The sequence below is a fragment of the Ahaetulla prasina genome, chromosome 2, assembly GCF_028640845.1.
Source record: "Ahaetulla prasina isolate Xishuangbanna chromosome 2, ASM2864084v1, whole genome shotgun sequence".
NCBI lineage: Eukaryota > Metazoa > Chordata > Lepidosauria > Squamata > Colubridae > Ahaetulla > Ahaetulla prasina.
The window spans coordinates 273,653,881-273,676,485 of NC_080540.1; the positions used below are offsets into that span (position 1 = coordinate 273,653,881).

Consider the following 22,605-nt stretch of genomic DNA (forward strand, 5'->3'; position numbering starts at 1 on the left):
GAGCCTGGAAATCCAGTTGATACTATCAAATTAAGATAAACCTATACAATCAGACTAAGATACTTTAGCAGTTGTATCCTTTATGATCAATTCTCCAAGTTCAAATACCAGAGCATCTAGTACTGGAAGGAAAAGAAAGCCTTTGCACAACTGCTTCTGGTATGAAATCAGATGATGTTTTCTAAATCAGGAGCCCTTTATTTATTTATTTGTTTGTTTGTTTGTTTAATTTTTATACCGCCCTTCTCCCGAAGGACTCAGGGCGGTTTACAGCCAAAGTAAAACAACATAATATAAACAAAAATTAAAAACATATTTAAAAAACAGATTCTAAATTTGGCCAAGTAGGATTAAAACTAAGATAAAACCATCATAAAACCCCCATTTAAAATTTCATTTAGGCTAGCCCCGCACGGTGGAATAAAAAGGTCTTGAGCTCGCGTTTAAAAGACCGGAGGTCGGGGAGTTGATGCAACCCTGGAGGCAACTCATTCCAAAGGGCAGGAGCCCCCATAGAGAAGGCCCTCCCCCTGGGGGCCGCCAGCCGGCATTGTTTGACTGATGGCACCCTGAGGAGGCCCTCCCTATGGGAGCGCACAGGCTGATGGGAGGCTATAGGTGGCAGTAGGCGGTCCCGTAAGTAACCCAGTCCTGTGCCATGGAGCGCTTTAAAAGTGATAACCAACACCTTGAACTGCACCCGGAAGACCACCGGCAGCCAGTGCAGGCTGCGCAGGAGAGGTGTTATATGGAAGCATCGTGGTGCCCCCTTTATTACCCGCGCAGCCGCATTCTGGACTAGCTGGAGCCTCCTGGTGCTCTTCAAGGGGAGCCCCATGTAGAGAGCATTGCAGTAGTCCAGGCGGGAAGTGACAAGGGCATGAGTGACCGTGTGTAGGGAATCCTGGTCAAGGAAGGGACGCAACTGGCGAATCAGGCACACCTGATAAAAAGCTCCCCTGGCGACGGCCGTCATATGTTCTTCTAAAGACAGCCGATCGTCCAGGAGGATGCCTAAGTTGCGAACCCTCCCCCTGGGGGCCAATGATTCGCCCCCAACAGTCAGCGATGGAGTAAGCTGGCTGTACCGGGATGCCGGCATCCACAGCCACTCTGTCTTGGACGGGTTGAGTTGAAGCTTGTTCTTCCCCATCCAGACCCGTACGGCCTCCAGACACCGGGACATCACTTCGACGGCTTCATTGGGGTGGTTAGGGGTGGAAATGTACAGCTGAGTGTCATCAGCGTACAGATGGTATTCTACCCCAAAACCACGGATAATTTCACCCAGCGGCTTCATATAGATGTTGAACAGTTATAGACAATTTAGACGAATATAATCTATGCTATAATCACCTAACAACTCAATGCAATGCATTCTGCATGGGGCTGTCCCTGAAGATCATTGGGAAGATTTAACTGGTACAGAATGCAGCAATATGTATGTGCATCTCTTGTTTTCTTCTGTGTACAATTCAAGATGCCTATTGTTATCTCTAAAAACCTGCATGGTTTCTGGAAAGAGAGATCAGAAAATATACTCTATCTCTAAGTCTTTCCATTAGTGGAACAGTAGGTTTGAATTCACTGTGTATTCTAATAACAAAAAAACCTTAATGCATCATCAAAAAAAGGTGTAGACCATTTAACGAGAACACTTTATGGTCCTGAAAACTGGGCCCTTAATTTCCAAACATCAAATTTTGCAAATTTGTCACATGCAGGACAATGCTCCAGGTGGTAAAAAGTTTTTAACAAGTATTTCCTCCCCCAGCTCCCCCATTTCTCATGACAAAGTAGTTACACTCTCCCAATAATAATTTCTTGTTTTTATTCATTTGTTAGATTTATATCCTGCTTTTTGAGCTGATTTGTGCCACAATGAATCATTTGGCAGATGAGAACCCCTTGTACTTGAACATTTGTATACCAATTTTCCCAGAGTCAAGAGTTCCAAAATTGGTTTCTAATTTACATCAAAAAAAACCTAAAGCCACATTCTACTATTTTTTAAAAAATATCTAAACAAATCTAAGCCTATAAAGGCAAACAACTGGATCCATGAATAAAAGCATACCTCTGGTGGCAATTGTGTTAAAAAATTATGATCTGCAGCAAAAGTCCTTATGTTAGAGAGCTGCCCAATAGAAGAAGGCAAAGTTTCAATTTCATTGAAGCTGCAATCCAGTTCTTCAATTGATGTTAACCTAAACCAATTTCAATAAATAAAATCAGAGTTGGCTCATTTTATTTGTTAATAGAATATAAATTCAAATATGGAAAATATAAACAATATCAATTGAAACTTGAATTGTTACTGATTTGGACAAAGTTCAATATCCCAATCCCTATAGACCTCCAAAATAATCTGAATCTACTGGATATGCAGGATTATAAACTTCAAGATGGTTACAAATACAAATACGAGTATATTAATAGATTTGAAAGGCATTAGGTAAATTATTCTATTTAACTTGTTCATTAAAGAACCATTAAAATGAAATATAACATGTTCTTTGTTAAAGGAGATGCAGAAATACCTACCCTCCTATGGAATCTGGCAAGTACATTAACTGATTTTCATCAATTTTAAGAACTGTTAATTTCTTTAGACAACCTGTTATAAAAGAAATATTAAAATTGTAGTCATACAGTATTCATATGATATAATCTACATCACTGTAGAGGAAACAAGCAATAACAATCTTTCAAGGTATCTTCCATTTTTATGAATTATTTCATTGTATCCTATGCAAACCTAACTAGCAAGGTTATTCTAGTCCTAGATCAATTGGAACCAAAATCAAACCAAATTTTATTACAAAACAAAAAGTACTTATTTTAATTTATTATTATTTATTATTAAAGGACATTGATAGATACTGTCAATTGAGGAAAAGAGAAACAATTTATTTGCAAGTGTCCTTATGGTTACTACAGAGCAATATCTAAAACCATAAATATTTAATAATTGACAGACCTATACTATATTCTGTATTCTCTTTGCCAGCTCTCTGATCACACATGAAGTTGAACTGGGATGATGAGAACTCTAGACTAATAAATCTGGCAGGCACTGTATTTTACAGCAGGCTAACTAACGCAAATCAATTTGGAAATATTAATTCACCTACTGCATTATATTGGATTTGTTAAACCATTATCATGGGGGGGTGGATCCTTGGTGCTCTCTGAGCTTGCTTGTTTTCTTGCAGACGTTTCATTTTTCAAACTAGGTAACATCTTCAGATGCTGGTCTAGAGAACATGTAGTACTGATGTTAGCTAGTTTGGGTAATGAAATGTCTGCAAGGAAACAAATAAGCTCAGAGACCACCAAGGACCCCTCATGTCAACTCCGAGCTACAGATATTCTCCTTTATTAGTACCACTGTCATTGTTTCTACTGATGAATTACTTTTAAGTTAACTTCAATATAAAATTATTCTTTAAAAGAAAAAAAAGACAAGGTATGTTTTTTTGTTTATGTGTGCTACAAAAGTACATTTAGATTTAAATAAAGAATGCCAAAATGTTGTCATGGTTTTATGATATATTTATAGCTAACAATACAAACCAATGGACTCTGGCAGCTGCTGAAGTGAATTACTAGATAATAGCAGGTCTTGTAAACTTTCACATCCTGAAACACCTTCTTCAAGAGTTTCAATATTGTTTTTGGAAATATCCAAGTAGGTCAAGTGCTTCAAACTGCCCATAAACTGAAAATACAGAGGCACTGGTAAAATACAAAGCTTGTGAATTAAAACATGAGTATGTTAACATGAGTATGTTAACTCTACAGGTAATGCAAATTAATTCTAATGCATTTTTTATTTGCTATGACATTATTCTTCAGATCATACTTATGCTCTGTTATTAATTAGGATGTATGCTTTAATCAAAGTTTTACACAATCCAAATCTAGAAAAAGATATTTCATTGTGGGATTCTACTAAAAATTTTAACCAATTCCCCTCTCTATGAATTCAAGAAAAGTGATATGCTATGTGACACAGAAAAATTAGTCCTTGTCATTTTCAGAATTTTATCCCGAAGGTGTATTTCTTCAGTGTTTGCTGAATGTAAAGAGAACTTTTTTCATGAATCTCTTTCAAGAAAGATGACCAGCATTTTTGAACACAATTAGTCACTTAGGCATTAAACATACTACTGAATTGTCATAGTAGTTGTAATATAAATATAAAATATAACAATAATAAATATACATTACCCCTGGAACAAGTGTTAGTTTGTTATCATCCATCCAAAATTCTTTTAACCCACTTAATTGTTCAAGTACTTCAGGCTGATAGAAATAAAAAAAGACATTATAATTATTTTTATAATAGAATATTTAACTGAAAATACAATGATACTTTTAATGTGTCAAAATGCCATACCTATAGCAAATAAAATTTGGAAAAAAGCAGTCAGCTTTAAAATGACATAAATCAATACAGTTAGCTTAGAATATAAAAGTTATATCTTTTCTTATCTGGCATTATCTAAAAAATTTAAGGATATGACCTTTTAAGCGAAATTGTTACTTAAGTGCAACTCACCACTTCTGTGAATTCATTACTTCCCAGATCTAACCTCTCCAACTGAGTCAGTCTGTTCATGGTTCTGCAAAAATGAAAAGGATTAAAAGTACTTAGATTTAAGGGAAATGCCAATTATATCTTATTTTCATCTACTCCTTCTTATGCATTTTAAATAAGCATAACACATTTAACAGTTATAGAAAACTACCAAATAGGATCAGAGCTCATAACTTGTAAGCAGTCATATTATCTTATTACTAAGATTAAATGATTTTGCTCTAAATACTAGCACTTTAATATATATGTTTCCTGTGTTTTAATCTAATTGTAATAATTACTGAGAAAATTTATATGCCCTCCAATTCGCAGCAACTCTGTAAATAAAATAAATGGGCACAATCAATTTATGCATACGGATGCTCAAAGCTAAATTATTGAAAGTTATTTATTAAAATAATAAGGCAGGATACAGATAAATTAAAAAAATTAAATTGAAGACAAATGGGCAGTCTGCTATATAATGGAAAAGGAGTTAAAAATCAAAATTATGACACTTTTGTCATAATAAAAAGGACCAATTAGAGAAGACACACAAAACCATCAACAGCATTTTCAAAGGAATAAAATTCACAAGGGAAAAAGAAAAAGTAACAAGCTTCCTGGACACCCTCATCAACAGAATTAGATTAGCAAATTAGAAACACAAGTCTATCCCAAATCCTCTAACACCAACCAATAATTGGTATTCTATGATTACCAAGTAACAAACCAACCTCCCACAATAGAAACTGTAAGAACAGTATTTATACGAGGACAAACAACTGCAGCAACCCTGAACACCAGAAAAGGAATCAAATCATCTGTACAACTTTTCCCAACAAAATGGATACCCCATCAACTTTATCAAAGGTGTCTCAACCTCAGCCCAATATAGCACAACCAACACAAGCTGTGAAAAAGGATAACATTGTCATCAAAACCCATAAACACTATTACAACCATTACCGTTATTGTTACTACTACTATAAACCAACAAATGCCCTCCAAAAATCCTAAGCAAGCTAAAAGATCCAGCATACCCAGAAGAAAAAACAGGAGTCAACTGCAACATATAATGTAAAGACTATAACTGCCACCATGTAGGACAAACAAGACTAGCAGAGCACATCCAGGAACAACAACTAGCAGTCAGAAGACACGATGAAAACTCTTTAATTTCACAGCACATGGATAGACAATCATAGTTTCAACTGGGAAACTGTGAGCATCCCGGACCAAGCAAAGTCCAAATACACTAGAGAATTCTTGGAAGCCTGGCCTTCAGACGAATCAGCCATCAATAGGCACAGAGAAATAAAGGAGCTATTTACATCTAACGAACTCAAGAGAACACAAACAGAAATCTTGTCTATAGATACTCTTCAAGTTATGACCATTCATTCAGCAACAATCTGAAGTTACAAGATCATGATTATCATATCCCAGTAAACTGCGATCATATGATCACCATTTCTTATATTCCCTGCTGACTTCCCACAAGCAGAATCAATGGAAAAGCTGGCAGGAAATCATGACCACGACAACCCACAGTGGTAACCAGTACTGCTGGAATTGCTATTGCTAAGCAACTTGATCATGTGACGTCACACTTAGCAACTGCATGCCTAGCCACAGGAATTCTGGTCCCAGCTGCTGTTGTAAACTGAGGACTGCTGTTGCATTGCATTGCAGTTAACCAAATATGGTTATGTTTTTTTTTTAACTAAATGATAAATATTACAGTCCTAAACATGCTTGTAAAAATTTAAAAAAGGACAATGTGAATACAGCTATAAGGGAGAATTATTGTCAAAATGAATAATTGCATAGATAGATGAAAAAGAATTAATTCATAGCAATTCCGACAGAAACAAACCTCAAACAGGACAATGGTCCTAGAATATCAAAACTACTCAACAGTTGATTTAAAAATTCTGATTTTCATTGTATTTCAAATGATTCATAACAAAATACATTCAAATATCACTGTATACTTACTTTGGCAACATTTTCAACTGGTTTTCTCGAAGTTCTAAAATCTGGAGTTTAGTTAACCTATAAAAGAAATACAATGAATTACTTTTTGAGAAGTATGAAATAAACCTATTACTATAACAGAGATTTAATTTAATTTGCAAGTTTAAACTATTAAAACATAAATTTGTGAAATTTGTGATTTAAAATACAGCCCTTCAAATCATGCTGCCTGTTTTCTCTAATATTTATATTTTTTTTAATTTACAAGAATAAGTTTCTAAGCGCTAACATAAGTAGAACTTAAAATTATTTTTAAAAATAAACAGTTTTTTTCCTAAAATTACTTTACTAATTTTATCTTCCTGAATGGAATCTTCTCTATTTCTGAGCAATAGGATTGTCCAATTATAATGTTAGTCTATTCTTCCTACTGATCAAAATAAGTATGCAGGAATTTTTTTTTCTTATGAATATTTAAAATTGATCTTAATCTCTGAATTCCTTTTATTTAATATCCTCTTGGATGTTTGTCTAAAACAGAACTGCAATCATTCATTCATTCATTCATCTACTTTGTATTCTCAAACCAGTAACTCGGGTTGAGGGTGACCGATCAGAAAAACAATTAAAACACAATATAAACAAAAAATTAAATACAAATAGTAGCCATGAGATAGTATAATTAGTTAGTGTCAGCATAATCAGGAAATGGAGCCCTTCATATACACTGAACCCCAGGTCTGGCCATGTAGGTATGCAAAACCTTCCAAGGCTAGCAGGGTCAGGACCATCAGAAGAGGTGGTCATTAAAGCAGAAAAGTAATTCCTCTTGGTCCCCACCAATTGACATTCCTTGGCTGACAGAGTCAGTAATTAAATATGATTAACCATGCTCTAAATCAGTGATGGCTAACCCTTCCTGTACCGAGTGCCCAAAGCGCATGTACACGTGCAAATGCGTGTGTGCGCTCAAACCCCCAAAATGCGGCCCCTCGCATGCGGCCCACCCCTCATACATTGTCGTGTCCCACTCCTCCGCTGACGGCCGGGTCAGGGAAATCCGAATCAGGCTTGCCTCTGCAGCTCTGCCCAAAGTCCTAGCAAAGTCCTCAGAGCAGGCAGGAGACCAGAAAGTGACTTCAGCAAGATAAGTTCGACTTTGCCTGATTCAGAGACTGCCAGAAAGCAGATCCTTTATATAGGCCATGGGGTGTGGCTCCATGACTCAGCACTCATTAAGGCCTGCCCCTCCCTTCCTTCTGTTGCCTCCGCCTATCCAGTCTTCTGATGCGAGGGTCACTCCAATCAGCAGCTGTTGGAAATAAACTTTCCTCAGGCTCACATGCTGTGGAGGAGGGAGGTTCTAGCTGCTCCGTTTGCCTGGGCATGGAGCCAGGGCTGGGGCCGGGGGGTGCTCCCTCCTCTGCAGCCTGCTTGGGCATGGAGCCAGGGCTGGGACCGGGAGGTGCCCCCTCCTCTTCAGCTTGTCTGGGCATGGAGCCAGGACTGGGGCCGGGAGGCATACATTCCTCCGTGTTTGGGAGCAGATAAGAAGGCCCCGGCTGCTGTGAGAGCGGGCAAGACGCAACATGCATGCACAGCAGAGACCCGAAGACCAGCCAGTGGGAGGCACACACGCATGTGCGGCATAGCTGAACTAGGGCAACGGCTCACATGCCCACAGAGAGGGCGCTGCATGCCACCTCTCGCATGCGTGCCATAGGTTCGCCATCACGGCTCTAAACTCAATCCTCTTTTGATCAGTTTCTGTTGTGACCAAGTAGTGATAACTACACACAATTTAGTCCTCAACAAATTTATTTTATTAAAACAGCTGAGAATTAATTCATTCTGAGCTTAGTCCAAAACAAAATTCTTAATAACCAGTCCGTACCAGTCCTTATCACCAACCTTTGATGTCTTTGGCAATCTGCTAAAGGCTTTTTTTGGCAAAAGCTCCACAAAGTTTAAGAGATGCTGACAAGAAGCACGGAAATCAATGTTGCTTTTCTACAAAGAACCCAACGGCTCATTGCTGCTCTTTTAAGCCTTATGGGAGTGGCCAATCATCTTCTGGCCTTACTCCCAAGTTGTCCTTTTTTCTTCAGCTGTTCTTGCCTTCTGGCAGCTCTTTGCATGTGTGCACTAGGAACACGCTCCTCCTGTTCCTCTGCCTCTCTGCTGTCTGCCTCTGGAGGCTCCGGACTCTGTGCATCGCTCCCAGATGGCCCCATCTCTGCCTCCGATGCAGAGCCCTCGTCTGGGTCTTCCCCTGACTCCAGGAATGGCCATTGTCCTCCCCAGCCTCCTCACTGCCTGACTCCTTTGCCAGGTCCACGGGCTGCTGGTGGACCACAACAGTTTCTATCTCAAAATTACACTGGATATGCAGTGGGGTCTGGAACATTGATTTTATAATAGTGATTTGTGAAGCTTGCATCTGTGAATAATTTAGGTAGGGGCTTAGCTAGGAACCACAAAGCAGCTGAGCCAGGGATTTTGCAGTGAATAATTTGAAAGTTAAGGGGATACATTCTCCACCTTTTACAGAGAAGAACATTAGGATGGCAGAAGAGGTTTTTTAAACCTGCATGACCATTGCACGTATCTTTTCTTTTATGTACACTGAGAGCATATGCATCATAACAAATTCCTTGTGTGTCCAATCACACTTGGCCAATAAAAAATTCTATTCTATTAACTGACACCAAAATGCAATATCTAAATTATTGAAAACCCTGACCTAGTGAACGTCCTGCCCTTTTATTATCCAACAAAACTCTGTGAATGTTTTAACAGAGACCATTATTTTGATCTTCTGAAAATTTAGTACAAGGTGATTTTAACTGAAGTAGCATCCTAGGTTTTTGAATGCATGCTAAGCCCAGCTGGGATCCTTGAGATAATGGCTGCATTATCTGCATAAAGCACAAGTGGAAATACTTATCTGCCATTCTAGGAAGATGAAAATTTGGATTTTAGAGTTCTTTTTCCTAATGAGTTCATTTCCAAATTGAACAGACATGGTGCTAAAATGCATCACTGCCTGACTTCCCTATGTACGCACGGTAAAGTCTAAAATTAGACCTTGTGGATCACAACTTATTCTCATTCTAGAGTTTTAATAGGATTTCTAGATTACAAGCAAGAGCCTCAAGTCTATGTCCAATCCCCCTCTCCCTATAGAAGTTTTGCAATAGAGTCCAATGCTGACTTAAAGTTAACAAAAGTTACCTACTTAGAGACTTGAGATCTACTGTAGTTCTGAATTAAGGTATTTTAGTACATGGTCCATTGTTTGGAAGTATTTGGAAGATTCAACATTCAACCCTTTTTCATAGCCACTAATGACTTGCCTTTTTAAACTTATTTACAACTTACCTGCCAAAATTGGCTGGTAAGAATTCCAGAAAAGCATCATTCAGATATAATTGTGTTAGGTTTAACAACTGTGAAAATCCGTCTGGAAGCCTAGATAAATTTAAACAGAGATAAATTTAACAAATACAGGATCATACTTTTAACCAGAAGACAATGCACTCATTGTGCAACATGTTTTTTAAAAAATTATTACAACAGAACTTACTTTGAAATAGGATTTACACTGGCCTCAACAATTGCTAAAACTTTACAGTTCTTGATATTTTCTGGAAACTCCTGTATACCTGTAGAATCAGAACATTAAAAAGTATCAGAAAATTAGTAATGTGGGTTTATGTTATAAAGATACTGCATGGGTTTATGTTATAAAGATATTACATCTAAACAAATAAAATGGATTTTCTGTACCTTATTTATAGCCAAAAGGCTTAAATTTCATAATTAGAAAGACAAATATATTATGGCTCAAATTATGCAGGGGTCTGTAGAATTTACTCGTATAGCTTAGCTATGCATGACTGTAATAAATCATGGCTCCTATTTATTGATATATACTTGCCTATAAATGTATAACCTGCATGTTTAGTTTCTTTTCTTCATAATTCTTTATTTTGTGTGTGTTTATAGTGTTGCACAACTACTACTCTTCAATTGTGCAATTATGACTTTTCTGTAAATTAGAGAAAGTTGAGTAGTAATAATGACTGCTACTATGAAGGTGCATTTACACTGTAGCAGCAATTTTTGAACTTAATTTTTATTTCAAATTTTTATTGAAACTACAATAGGCACAGCATTCTTGGATAAAAATGTAACTGCAGAAACATTTGTTAAATATAAACTACAAAGTTTGTATTTGATTAGCTAATAGTGAAAAATTGAACTGAATAGTTCAATGTAAATTATTAATTAATTCCTAACCACATTTGAAATAGTGGCACAAAGATCTCAGAAGCAGTTTTTGTGGAACAGCATTTATTTCATTATATCGGCCTCTGGAAATAACATAAGCTCTTCACGACGAACTGAATTCCTTGTGAGCATCCTTTCAGTTAGTATCAATTTTGAAAGAATAAAAAATAGATTTTCTGTCTTATCTGTCTTAAGCTTTTGCTCAGTACGGGATAATCAAGGAACAATGAAATATGAAACATTACACTTTGAATATGGAATTTATCACTTAGTTACAATGCAGACATCTTTTTTAAAAAAGGCAACTCATCTGTTTCATTCTATATTTAAGATGGTACACAATAAATTCGAAACTAAATATAGCAATAAGGCATTTGAAACAATATATCTGAAATTAATTGAAGTGATGGGGAACCTATGGCACATGTGCCACAGGTGGCATGAGTAGCCATATCAGTGGGCACGCCAGCTCAGCTCCAGCGGGCATATGCATGTCAGACAGCTAATATTCGGGCCTTCTGGGCCCACCAGAAGTAGGGAACAGGCTGTTTCCTGTCTCTGGAGGGCCTGCAAAGGCAGAGACTGGAGGCTGGGGACAGCAAAAAACGTCACTTCCTGTCCAACCGGAAGTTGGGAAACGGAACATTTCGGGCCTATGGAGGGCCTCCAAGGGGGTGGGGAAAACTGTTTTTGCCCTCCCCAGATGCATAGAAACGACCTGGAGCCAGGTGAGAAAGAAAAACAGGCCTACCGGGCCATCGCGTGCCAGGAGCGGGGGGGAGGGCAGTTGTGCGCGCATGTGCAGGGCAGGGTGCATAGAATTATGGGTGTGGGGACGCATGTGCGCTAACCTTACCCCCCCCCCATCCTGGCATGCAATGGCAAAAAGGTTAGCCATCATTGCCCTAGTAAAAACAATGATCATACATTCTCTCAGATTTTTCCTATGTGGAAACAAAACCTAAATCCCATGTTTTAATTGAGTCCCTGGGCCCCGTTTTTGGCCGCAATGGCCTCCTACAGCCCTTTGCTGGCAAAGACCAGCCGGGGGGTGGGGGGCTGCACACGGCCGTCCTAAGCTCCGTTTTTGGCCACAACGGCTTCCTACAGCCCTGTGTCAGCGAAAAAAGAGCCCAGGGGGGTTGTGTCAGCGAAAAAAGAGCCCAGGGGTGGTCCCCTGGGCCTCATTTTCAACCAACAGCCTCCTGCAGCCCTCTGTCAATGAAAATGGTGCCGGGGGGGGGCTTTGCACAGGGCCCCTGAGTTCCATTTTCACTAACAGAGACCACCACGGCCCATCCTTCACTGTTTCCAGGGTAGCCCCGTGGACCACATTTAAGTACCCTGTGGACCAGATGCGGCCAGCGGGCCTTGAGTTTAACACCCCTGGTCTAGGTAAAGGAGCAATCTAAATCAATGTTTTACAAGCTATCAATGTTTTTCAATGCCCCTCAGAGTTCAGACTTGTGAAATTGTATACGCTAAAATATTTTATTTGTTTATCCCACCAAGAAAGTATTAAATTTTTTCTAGCTGTCAAAATAGCGTACCTAGTTATGACATTTTCAAATGAAACTGAAAATCTAGGCAACAAAAAGAAAGACCACCATATAACATTACAACAGAATCAGCGATTTGAGTAGATCACAATATTTACAGCAATTTCAGTTCTCAGGAAGGCCCTACTAAGCAGATCTGGGGAAGCCCTATAATTTGTTAACACATAGAAAATTATCAAATAAATAGTATTTAGAGACAAAAGAGAACACACAACACCTGCCCATTTAAGAATAAACATGGAATGCTAACCAACTGCCAGTGGGAAAGAAGGAAAAATGGAACTGTGACGTCTAAATTCTAAACAAAAAGTATCACAAATTGAGGCAATTTGTTGCAAGTCACAATTCTAGCAGTATATTTCTTTTAAACAAATGTAACTTATTTGAGCAATAATTGATGTCAATTTGGGTTTGCAACTTAGGTGGGTACTATTTACAAAACAGAATCCATTCTGCACCTACATGTTCCCCTTCTTCTTGCATGTCTGAATAAAGACAGCAGGAGCCGATCTGGATTTAATATTGTTTTGTTCAGTTAGGTGGAAGCATCTAAACAATTTCTACTGAACTTGCAAAGCTAAACATAGACAGACCTGGTTGGTATTTGGATGGAAGGTCACCAGGAAACCATAAAGGTGTCATAAAGTTATCACTGAAGACAACAATGGCATATCAAGAAAACTAAATGGATTTGTCCATAAAATGGTCGTTTGTCAGGCTGGTATAACGACTAACATACTGTAACAAACACACGAAAATCTGTTTGTTACAGTATAATATATACAGTATATTCTGCAGCAACAAACACAAATATGTTTCTTGTGCAAGCAGATAAGAGTTCTCCAGTTATTGTGATTTAAAATATATACATATTCCATAAGTGCAATCTCCAATTTAGTCCGCTTGCATAGAAAAGGTTATTTTCTTTTAACTTCAGTTGTGTCATGCCAAAGCACATTCCTTTCTAAAAGGAAGATGAAAAATGTTTTGGTGAAATAAACTGATTCAATAAAAAATACGTCATGTACTATCACACTTTTGGACCTTTAACCCAAAGTTATTTCCATAGATTCAGATATCTAAATGTCTATTTTTATGACCTTGTTCTTTAGTGTTCATGATATTAAGAAAAACTCACCATTTTTGCTGACATCCAGTTCCCTGAGGTTAATGAGATTTGCAATGGATGCAGGCAATGTTGTTAAATCATTGTCCGGCAAACTCAACTTGTATAGAGACTGACAGTTAAAAAGTTGCTATTGAGACAAAAAATAAATAAGCAAAACTGTTAATGAGGCACAATACTTATGAATCTTCAACATTATTTATAAAAACATTATGTTGAACAACTTTGTGAAAATAATAATCCATAATTTAATATTGTATCATTTCAATAGGTAACACTATATAACTTTTAATGATTGGCATATTTATTTTTATCAAGTGAACACAGAGGCACACATGGTTCTATTTATGCTGGTAAGATTAGACTACAATTTGTATTTATAAAAATGGAAGCATGACAAACATGTTATTTCCCCCTCAACCAGCAAGCTTTTGGAGATTCCTTGGTGTAGTCCAATATAAATTCTATAAATAATCACAGAATTGGAGACTGTCCCTAATAATCTGTAAGAATTTATGCTGGTATAGTCAAGGTCAAACACCAGCACTTCCCCGCCCCTCACCCTTTTGCAACCTATCTGGTCTGGCAAAAGTTTGAAAAATCAAAAATTTGCAACAAACCTTCAATTAATATAAATACAAGTTTCCTAACCTTCATACAATCCAGATTTATGTAACAACTGAAAATTGTTGTTACATAACTTCCCTGCCAGCATGACCTATTATCGAGAAATCTGGGAGATGAAGTTAATACAGCTGGATGACAGTCATGTTGGGGAACGATGAACTAATAAAACAGTATTGAATCTATGGCTTGAAAAGGCAAGTTTTCAACAGGTGCCTAAATAATAGTATAGTAAGTAGATGCGTCCTCAAATTTCAGGGGAAAAGCATTTCAGGGTGTAGAAATTTCACTGAGAAGATCAGACTGACAATAGTTATCAGATGACATTCAGCATTTCTCAGTAAAGGTTGCAAATCCTTCCTGAGGTTAATAATCTGGCAGATCTCCTACAGGTTTAGTTTGTTTAGCAACTGTCTCATAGAATAACTATTTGCAATTACAACAGGGATGAAAAAGTAACTTTCCACCCAATCCTTGTGTTTATCACCTTCACAAGTCTATAAAGCAAAGGAAGTTGAAAGATGGTAAGCAAAGCCACAGTTTCATTCAGTATCTACTTTGTTTAACAACCAAGTTGCCAGTTGCAACTGAGGTCACTATGTTTGAGGACTAGTCTCAAATAACATAAAAATCATAAAGCTAGCTTGGTAGTTAATGGCAGACAATGCAATGCAGTGCAGAGCACATCCAAATATCATGTATCTGTTATTTCTAAGTAAACACAACCCAATATGGAACAAAATCAATTCCACAATTCCCAAAGCAGGAGCCATCCACCCACCAGTCTCAATCTTTTTAGGATTGAGTCTTTGTTTCTCCCAATCATTACTGCACATGGCACTGGCTCAGAATCGGCACCACCTCTCCTCATTTGAATGATATAGAGAAGTCAAGTCAAGGGTGATATTTAGCCCCCCTCCCCCCCCACCGAATTTTGATGAGTCTTAATGGCTTCACAGATATCTTAAATAACAGGGGGGGAGTACCCCATAGCCTCATAGGGTGTAAAGGAACACTCAACCAGTATTACTCTCCAAAACTGTACATGCAAATAGAGGGAGAATCACTGAAACACAGTGCCTCCAGTTCCCAACTCACAGAGGCAGCCCAGGAGAGCATTTTGTCAACAATACCAAGAGCTGCTGAGAAATCCAACAGAATAAATAAACTCACATTCTCTTTACCTCAGTTCCCATAAGAACCCATCCCATCTCATCTAGATGCACCTAAAAACCAGCTTATTTGACAGACCCCCAATGTTTCTGCCTAGTCAGTATGTGCTGGCAGATTTGGCATGCTCCAGGTTCCTTTAAACAGTACTATCTATGGGGGTTCCAGAAATGTGCCTTCTTTGCCATGGCAATCCATAAGACCTTAAAAACATGATTGTTTTCCCAGGCCTTGGGTTAAAATGAATGGAGCTCTTTACTGGCTGTATTTCTGTGTATGTTTTTGTGTAAAGTAACCGGATCCCATTTTGTTTCGTATTGCATTTTTATGGTTTATTATATTGTGAGCTGCCCAGAGTCAGTCTGAAGTCAGGCAGCACCTAAACTGAGTTAAATAAGTAAGTAAATAAATCTATCCATAGCTGACTCTCTCCCAAAACCAGGGCTGAACCAAGATCGAAGGAATTAAAATATATGAGCAAAAATGGAAAGACTCTGAAATATCCAAAATAGAGAAAAGGTTTATAAAGATAATAGCAAAATTAACTTCTTTGATTAGAGAAACAAGTACACTTTTGTGGACTTTTTGCTGAAAAAAAGAGAAAAATGAACTTGTTTGGGTATTAGAAAGGGTAGCTTATGGAAAGAAAGAAATTATGATGCAACCTTAGAGAAGGTAAAATATAAATGCATTTATGACCACTGTGAAGAAGATTGGAAGTTGCTTCTTTCTTTCTTTTCTACTTCTACTTCTTAATTTCTTTCTTATTTTCTGTATCTTTTCTAATACCCACACTGTTTTATTTTCATAAAAATGTCTTCGGTAATCTTTAATTTAAAAGTAATAACCAGTAGCCTCTTAAGAAATGCAAAACTATTGCAGGTCAGGTACTTTGAGACAATTCAGGCAATGTTTCCTGAGGAACAGAAAGACAAATGGCCTACTCTCTCATGCGAAGATTCATTTACCACTCCCTGCATCCACCCACTCAGTCCCTCAGCCAGCTAAAATGAGGCCACATCACCAGAGATCATAGAGTGTGTTCTCAGTCAGTCAGATACAAGTTTCTTGTCCATGGCCTTGGCTTCATAAACTGAAATACTGTGAATCCCATAAAACAGAATATGGTAACCTGTTTTTGCATTCTGTAGACCAGGGGTCTGCAAACTTGGCTCTTTTAAGACTTGTGGACTTCAACTCCCAGAGTTCCTCAGCCAGCTGGCTGAGGAACTCTGGGACTTGAAGTCCACAAGTCTTAAAAGAGCCTGCTGTAGGTCAACAAGTGCCTTATCAGGAAAAGATATTGGAACAGAAGCTGTTATCTTTGAAAAAGGGAAACTTGGAAGGAGAAAGTATAAACCTGCTACAAAACTGTGTACATGTAAAAACATTTAAAAAGCATACAGTTGGACAGCTTAATCAAAGTTGGTAAGCTTTTCCCCTTTTCCAGAGAAAAATAGAAAAATCCTAGCCTTAAATTTTATCTGGAAAAGTGCTATATCTTAAATTGGGAAGTGATAATCACTTAAGAAGTAAAAATAAGGCTAGGATCATAAAGCCAATTTATATAAAATATTCAATCATATATATTCCTGATTATAATGCACATTTCAAAATGTAATTTATGCACATTTTGCCATCTTTGGAAGGTTTGTTGCAGACAAAAACATTTTGATCTTCCTAAGAAGAGAGCATATGCACCAAGACAAATTCCTTGTGTGTCCAATCACACTTGGCCAATAAAAAAAATTCTATTCTATTCTATTCTACTCTAAAGTACGTTTTTAAATACAGTTATTCTGTGATTTTAGATCTCCAGAAACATGGAAGATTGACATCTAGGGTACTAACAAAAAACCAATTTGGGATGAAGAACCAAAGGACAGGAGTATCGAAAATCTACCTCATTATATTTAGGGCACTGAAATAACTTAATATCTATTATTGTTATGTAGTATATGAGGCTTTATTTGCTGGGTGCAGAGGCAATAAGTGTAGCAGTCAGCTGCTCATTGTGAAACATCTATTTCAGGCAGGGGTAGGTTCTACTTACCTTTACTACTGGTTTGCAATGAGACCTGCACATGCGCAGAAACTTCCTGATGACGTCCGGGTCTGTAGGCGGAGCCTCCCACCAGTTTTATTACCGATTCTTGCGAACCGGTCTGAACTGGGGGGGCAACCCACCACTGGTTTCAGGTGCTTATCTAATAGTTTTAAATTTGTTTAGCTTTTGGATCTTGAGGATGCAGACAGAATGTCTGAGTGACAGAAGCTGTTTTTCAACATTACACTTTTTGCTGATTCAGCCAGTGAAAAATGTTTCTTTGCGTATGATGATATTGCAATCCAGATGATACTGGATCTGTTTTATTCAGATTTTTGTCTTGAATATCGGACCAAGGTTACCATGGTCATCTTGGTAAACTATCTATTCTTTTACTTTTTAATGTTATCAACCAAAATAACACACAAGCACCTAAAAGAAATGCTTTACAAAAAGCTGCCAGTTTGAGTGAAGCACATTTTGTGAAAACATGAAAATGTTGGAAAGGCCTGCTTGGCTGCCTCAAAAGGCTATTCCTGGGTATGTTTGCGCATGTATGCAAACACTTCACAGTAAAGTGAAGGGTATACTTCACTTTACTGATCATTGCAGTGGAAATATTATGTAGAAAATTAACAACAGTCTTCAGAGACGCTATGCATGCCTGTCAGCATATAATCTGCTTTAATGTTTTAATGATGGTACTTTCTTCACATTAACAATTTTTCTGAAGTGTTCCTTCCTAAGGCGGGGTTGAGATCAATATATTACAAAGGTTATGCTTCTATTCTACTGTGCTGTGTTTGAAAAATAGAATGCTATTCAATAAAACCACTTTATTTTGACCTTTATTATTTAGGGTCTACAGGAAGCCACTGGGAAGGAGTTATCTGAAGTTCTGGAGAGCAACAGTGCTAATATACTTCACCTAGGAATGTGTAAAACATATTGCTTGGATTCTAAACCTTACCAACAATCCATGTTCAAGGGGGTCATTTAGTAATATTTTTTAAACTGATTCTTCTGAAAATGGAAACAATCTATAGCCTAAAATACTATTTTCTGCTCCATAAAATATATTCTGCCGGCCACTCACAATGCTAGAACAATAATTAATAAGCAAGCAACTATGGTTCATTTCAACGAAGATGACATGCATATGTACAGAGCCTTATATAAATATTGATATGTCAACCTTGATTTTTCATTATCAATATGACAAATTAAGGTTGACATATCAATATTCTTTCCTGCTGTATGAACATTATAAACTACTAGAAAATTTACTCTACCTACTTTTGTACACAAAGCATTTATGCGAGGATTCACTGTTATTCACTTACATAAAGAAATGCAATATGAGAATGCAACATACCTTTGGAAGCTCTTCAATTTGATTAGCATCTAAATAGAGTTCTTCCAATGTCTTTTCAAAAGTAAAAATTTCCTTAGGAACCTGCTCCAGGCTGCAGTGCGAGTAATCAAGTGCAGTCACAGTTTCTTCTTCTCCACGCAAGCAACGGCATGGGACCAATCGCACAAACAAGTTCCGTTTTGTTGTCATTTTCAGGCACTATTGTGAGAAAACAAAGAAGTACTCTAAAAATAGTAACAAGCCTAGGAAGTTGAATAAAATATTGCCACATATTTACAGATATGAGTTGTTTTTAAATGAAAGACACTAAGTACTTATTTCAAAGCACATAAAAAAAGTTTTTAATGTTATGTTCATGCATCTTCTTGAATAGAATTATCTCTAAATAGAAGTATTAACCTCTTTATACTAATGAATCCTCCCCAAAAAATGTGAAAGCCAGATGTGTAATTATCTTTTTCAACTTGAACACAAAACTGAGAACTATGGTTGAACTAAGGAGTCCTTGGTCTCTCTGACTTGGTTGTTTTGTTGCGGATGTTTCTGGATGCTTCATTGTTGGGAGGTCTTCAAAAAATATTGGCCAGTCATTTATTCAGGATACAATAAGGTCTCCTGGATTGCAATTTTTTTTGGGGGGGGGGGGGAGAACAGGTTGAACTTGAAGACCTCCAAGATCCTTCCAGCCTTATGATTCCATGCTTCTATTCTATGATTCCAAATACATACACCTTAAATTGGATGGTTTTAGTTATGGCTTCATTATCTTGTCATTTTGTTATTCTTCTGCGCATGCTCGAAAATGGTGGTGCTCTGAGTTCTCTGGAATGGTAGGCTGGACGGCCCCGGAACAATGCGGTGTTTGGAGACGCCGCCTGGCCGACTATGCCCCCTGACTCGATCCGTGGGTTCTCTGGCTTCCGATTGAGACCTTCAGGCCTCGTGTAAGATCTTCGGACGCCGAGGACGGAGACGGAGACGGAGACGGGGAGGCGAGCGGCGCATGGCGGCGGCCATTTTGGGGCGTTTAGGGGCGGCTTTTTCGGCGCTTCCCAGCTGATTCAGCCAAGATTGAAGATCGGAGGAGGAAAGGATTGTGGTTTCCTGGAATCGGCTTGAACGGCTTGGAACGGCTGGCCATTGGCTCCCACCCATACCATCCTCCCAGCTAGGTATTTGCCTATCGGCGATGGGGTTGGGGCTCCCCAGCTGATTAGGTTTTCCATCACCAGCTGGGAGTTCCCTATGGCGCGCTATGATTTCGCTGACGGCGGTTTACATCTGTGGCGTTTTGCCACCTTGGCGTCCTTTATCCATCTGTCTATTCTGGGCTCTCCGGACGGCCTTCATTTTGCCAGCGGACGTCGGCTGGAGGTTAAGGAGGCCGATATGATCCTGATGGTGTGCTTGGCTGGACCATACCGGAGGGCCTATGACTGGGCTGGGCCATATGGTGGGGGGGAAGGGGTGATGGAGGCGATGGGGGAATGAGAAGGAGGAGAGGGATATCCTTGATGTTTGCGTCTACCCCTAAACTGGTTGGTGTCATCTTGCCATCTTGCCCCTGTGTCATCTTGCCCCTATGTGCTTGAAGTGCTGTGACTGTCATTTGTCATCTGGAGCCATTTGAGTTCCATCATTAGCGGCTCATCAGGGCTTTTGCCTTCGAAGACGGTGTCTACACTTCTATCTTTTACCATCTTGCACCAGGTTCCAAATGGATTTACTGAGACTCAACTTTTCATTGAGACTTAATAGACCCTGTGTATCATCTATACCGCTCTGGGGGCCATACCATCTTTTAGCCGCCTCTTCTCATGAGATACTCACCTTTTGAACTTCTTCGCTTGCGAGGTGCCCCCGCCTCGCAAGAATGGCCCTCCACACTATCGAGGGCCTGCCTTAACGAAGGGTCTTGGGACCCAGAGAGGTGGCATGCGTCCAAGAAGAATCTTCGGGGGTTTTTAAATAGGTTTTTTAATAAGGGGTTTTTAAAGGGGGGGAGGGGATCGACGGGTAGGGGGAGTGACCCGTCGGGGAGGGTATGTCCAGTCCCAGCGCGCGCTCACGACACTATTTTAGCTGGTCCGAAGACAGGAGGGGAGGGGTCTGTTCCGAGCAGAGAATGTTATTCCATCTGTACGGTAAGTGGGAGGGGCAGATATGGCGGAGGCAGGGGGCCGTATCGCTCTTTGGGAGCACGTGTTCGATGTCTAAAAGCGATCACGTGCTCCGGCCCCTCAGTCCTCACTCGTTCCCCGGATGGTCAAGACCCTCAGAGCTTGGGTCTTCGGCTGATGCTTTGCAATGCCCGGTCCGTGGTCAATAAGGCTCCCCTGATTTGTGATCTGATTCAGAGGGAGTCCGCGGACCTTATGGGCATTACGGAGACTTGGCTGGGCACAGAAGGGGGTGTACCCCTGGTTGAACTGTGCCCTCCGGGCTTCCGTGCATTCCATCAGCCGAGGGCCCAAGGTAGGGGTGGGGGGGTGGCGGTTGTGATTAAAGAAAGTCTGGAGCCGAGGGAGTCCACTGTTCCTCAGATAGCTGGCTGTGAATCCCTCCTTGTGAAGTGGGGCCACCGTAATCAGATGGGGCTGTTGATCACGTACCTGGCTCCTTGCTGCGTGACTACAGCCCTACCTGAACTACTAGAGGTGCTTGCTGGCGTGGCGGTTGAGATCCCCAGACTTTTGGTCTTGGGTGATTTCAACCTGCCATCTGCCGGCTTGTCATCAACGGTGGTTCAGGAGTTCCAGGCCTCCATGACGGCCTTGGATCTGATTCAAGTAACTGATGGCCCTACACACATTGGGGGAGGCGCGCTAGACTTGATTTTCATCTCTGGTCAGTGGGTAAATGATCTGGATTTAGGAGATATAGTGAAAGAACCGGTGTCATGGTCAGATCATTTTCTTCTTCGCCTAGACTTTCGGACCGCCGCTCACCACCGCAGGGAGACGGAGCCAATGCGTTGGTTCCGTCCCAGGCGCCTGATGGACCCGGAGAGGTTCCTGACGGAGCTTGGGCCGTTTCCTGAGGATCTTACCCACGGCACGACTGAAGAACTGGTTGCGGCCTGGGAACGGGCCGCGGCTGGGGCTTTGGACCGTGTCGTGCCTTTGCGGCCTCTGACCCGGCGTAGATCTCAATTGGCTCCCTGGTTTTCCGAGGAGCTGAGAGAGATGAAACGCCGGAGAAGACGCCTAGAGAGTACTTGGAGGTCTAGCTGTTCCGAGGCTGATCGGACACTAGTGAGGTCCTTTACTAGGACCTACCTAGTGGCAATGAGGGAGGCGAAGCGTTCCTACGTTTCCACCCTCATTGCATCGGCAGATAACCGCCCGGCCGCCCTGTTTCGGGTGACCCGTTCCCTCCTCTATCAAGAGGGACGGGATGACCCCTTACAGGGACGAGCTGAGGAGTTTAACGGTTATCTATACGATAAAATCGTTCAGCTTCGGGATAGTTTGGACCAAGATTGCGATGATCCAGCCGGGATGACAGAGTCGCGTCTTGTTGAGGTTATGTGGGATGAGTTTGATTCTGTGGCTCCCGAGGACATGGACAGGTTGCTGGGGAGGTTACATGCAACTACATGTTTACTGGACCCGTGCCCTTCCTGGTTAGTGCTGGCTGCTCAGGAAGTGACACGAGGCTGGCTCCAGGGGATTATAAATGCTTCTTTGATGGAAGGGGTTTTCCCCGCCGCCTTGAAGGAGGCGGTGGTGAGACCTCTCCTCAAGAAGCCTTCCCTGGACCCAGCTATTTTGGGTAATTACCGTCCAGTCTCCAACCTTCGCTTTGTGGCGAAGGTTGTAGAGAGTGTGGTTGCATGGCAGCTCCCCC

General features: G+C 40.0%; 1 protein-coding gene across 2 annotated transcripts in view; it reads right to left on the reverse strand.

Moving 5' to 3' along the window:
• ERBIN (erbb2 interacting protein) overlaps nt 1-22,605 on the reverse strand; it is an 86,215-nt gene that overhangs the window by 34,636 nt on the left and 28,974 nt on the right. For both annotated transcript variants that reach the window (XM_058169509.1, XM_058169510.1), the window contains exons 3-12: nt 18,757-18,954; nt 13,553-13,670; nt 10,149-10,227; nt 9,944-10,033; nt 6,584-6,640; nt 4,565-4,628; nt 4,234-4,308; nt 3,577-3,721; nt 2,545-2,617; nt 2,078-2,207 (exon numbers count right to left, since the gene is read on the reverse strand). In XM_058169509.1, coding sequence (XP_058025492.1) covers nt 2,078-2,207; nt 2,545-2,617; nt 3,577-3,721; nt 4,234-4,308; nt 4,565-4,628; nt 6,584-6,640; nt 9,944-10,033; nt 10,149-10,227; nt 13,553-13,670; nt 18,757-18,945 — 1,020 coding nt within the window. In that variant the 5' untranslated portion in view covers nt 18,946-18,954. The remainder of the gene's footprint in view (nt 1-2,077; nt 2,208-2,544; nt 2,618-3,576; nt 3,722-4,233; nt 4,309-4,564; nt 4,629-6,583; nt 6,641-9,943; nt 10,034-10,148; nt 10,228-13,552; nt 13,671-18,756; nt 18,955-22,605) is intronic.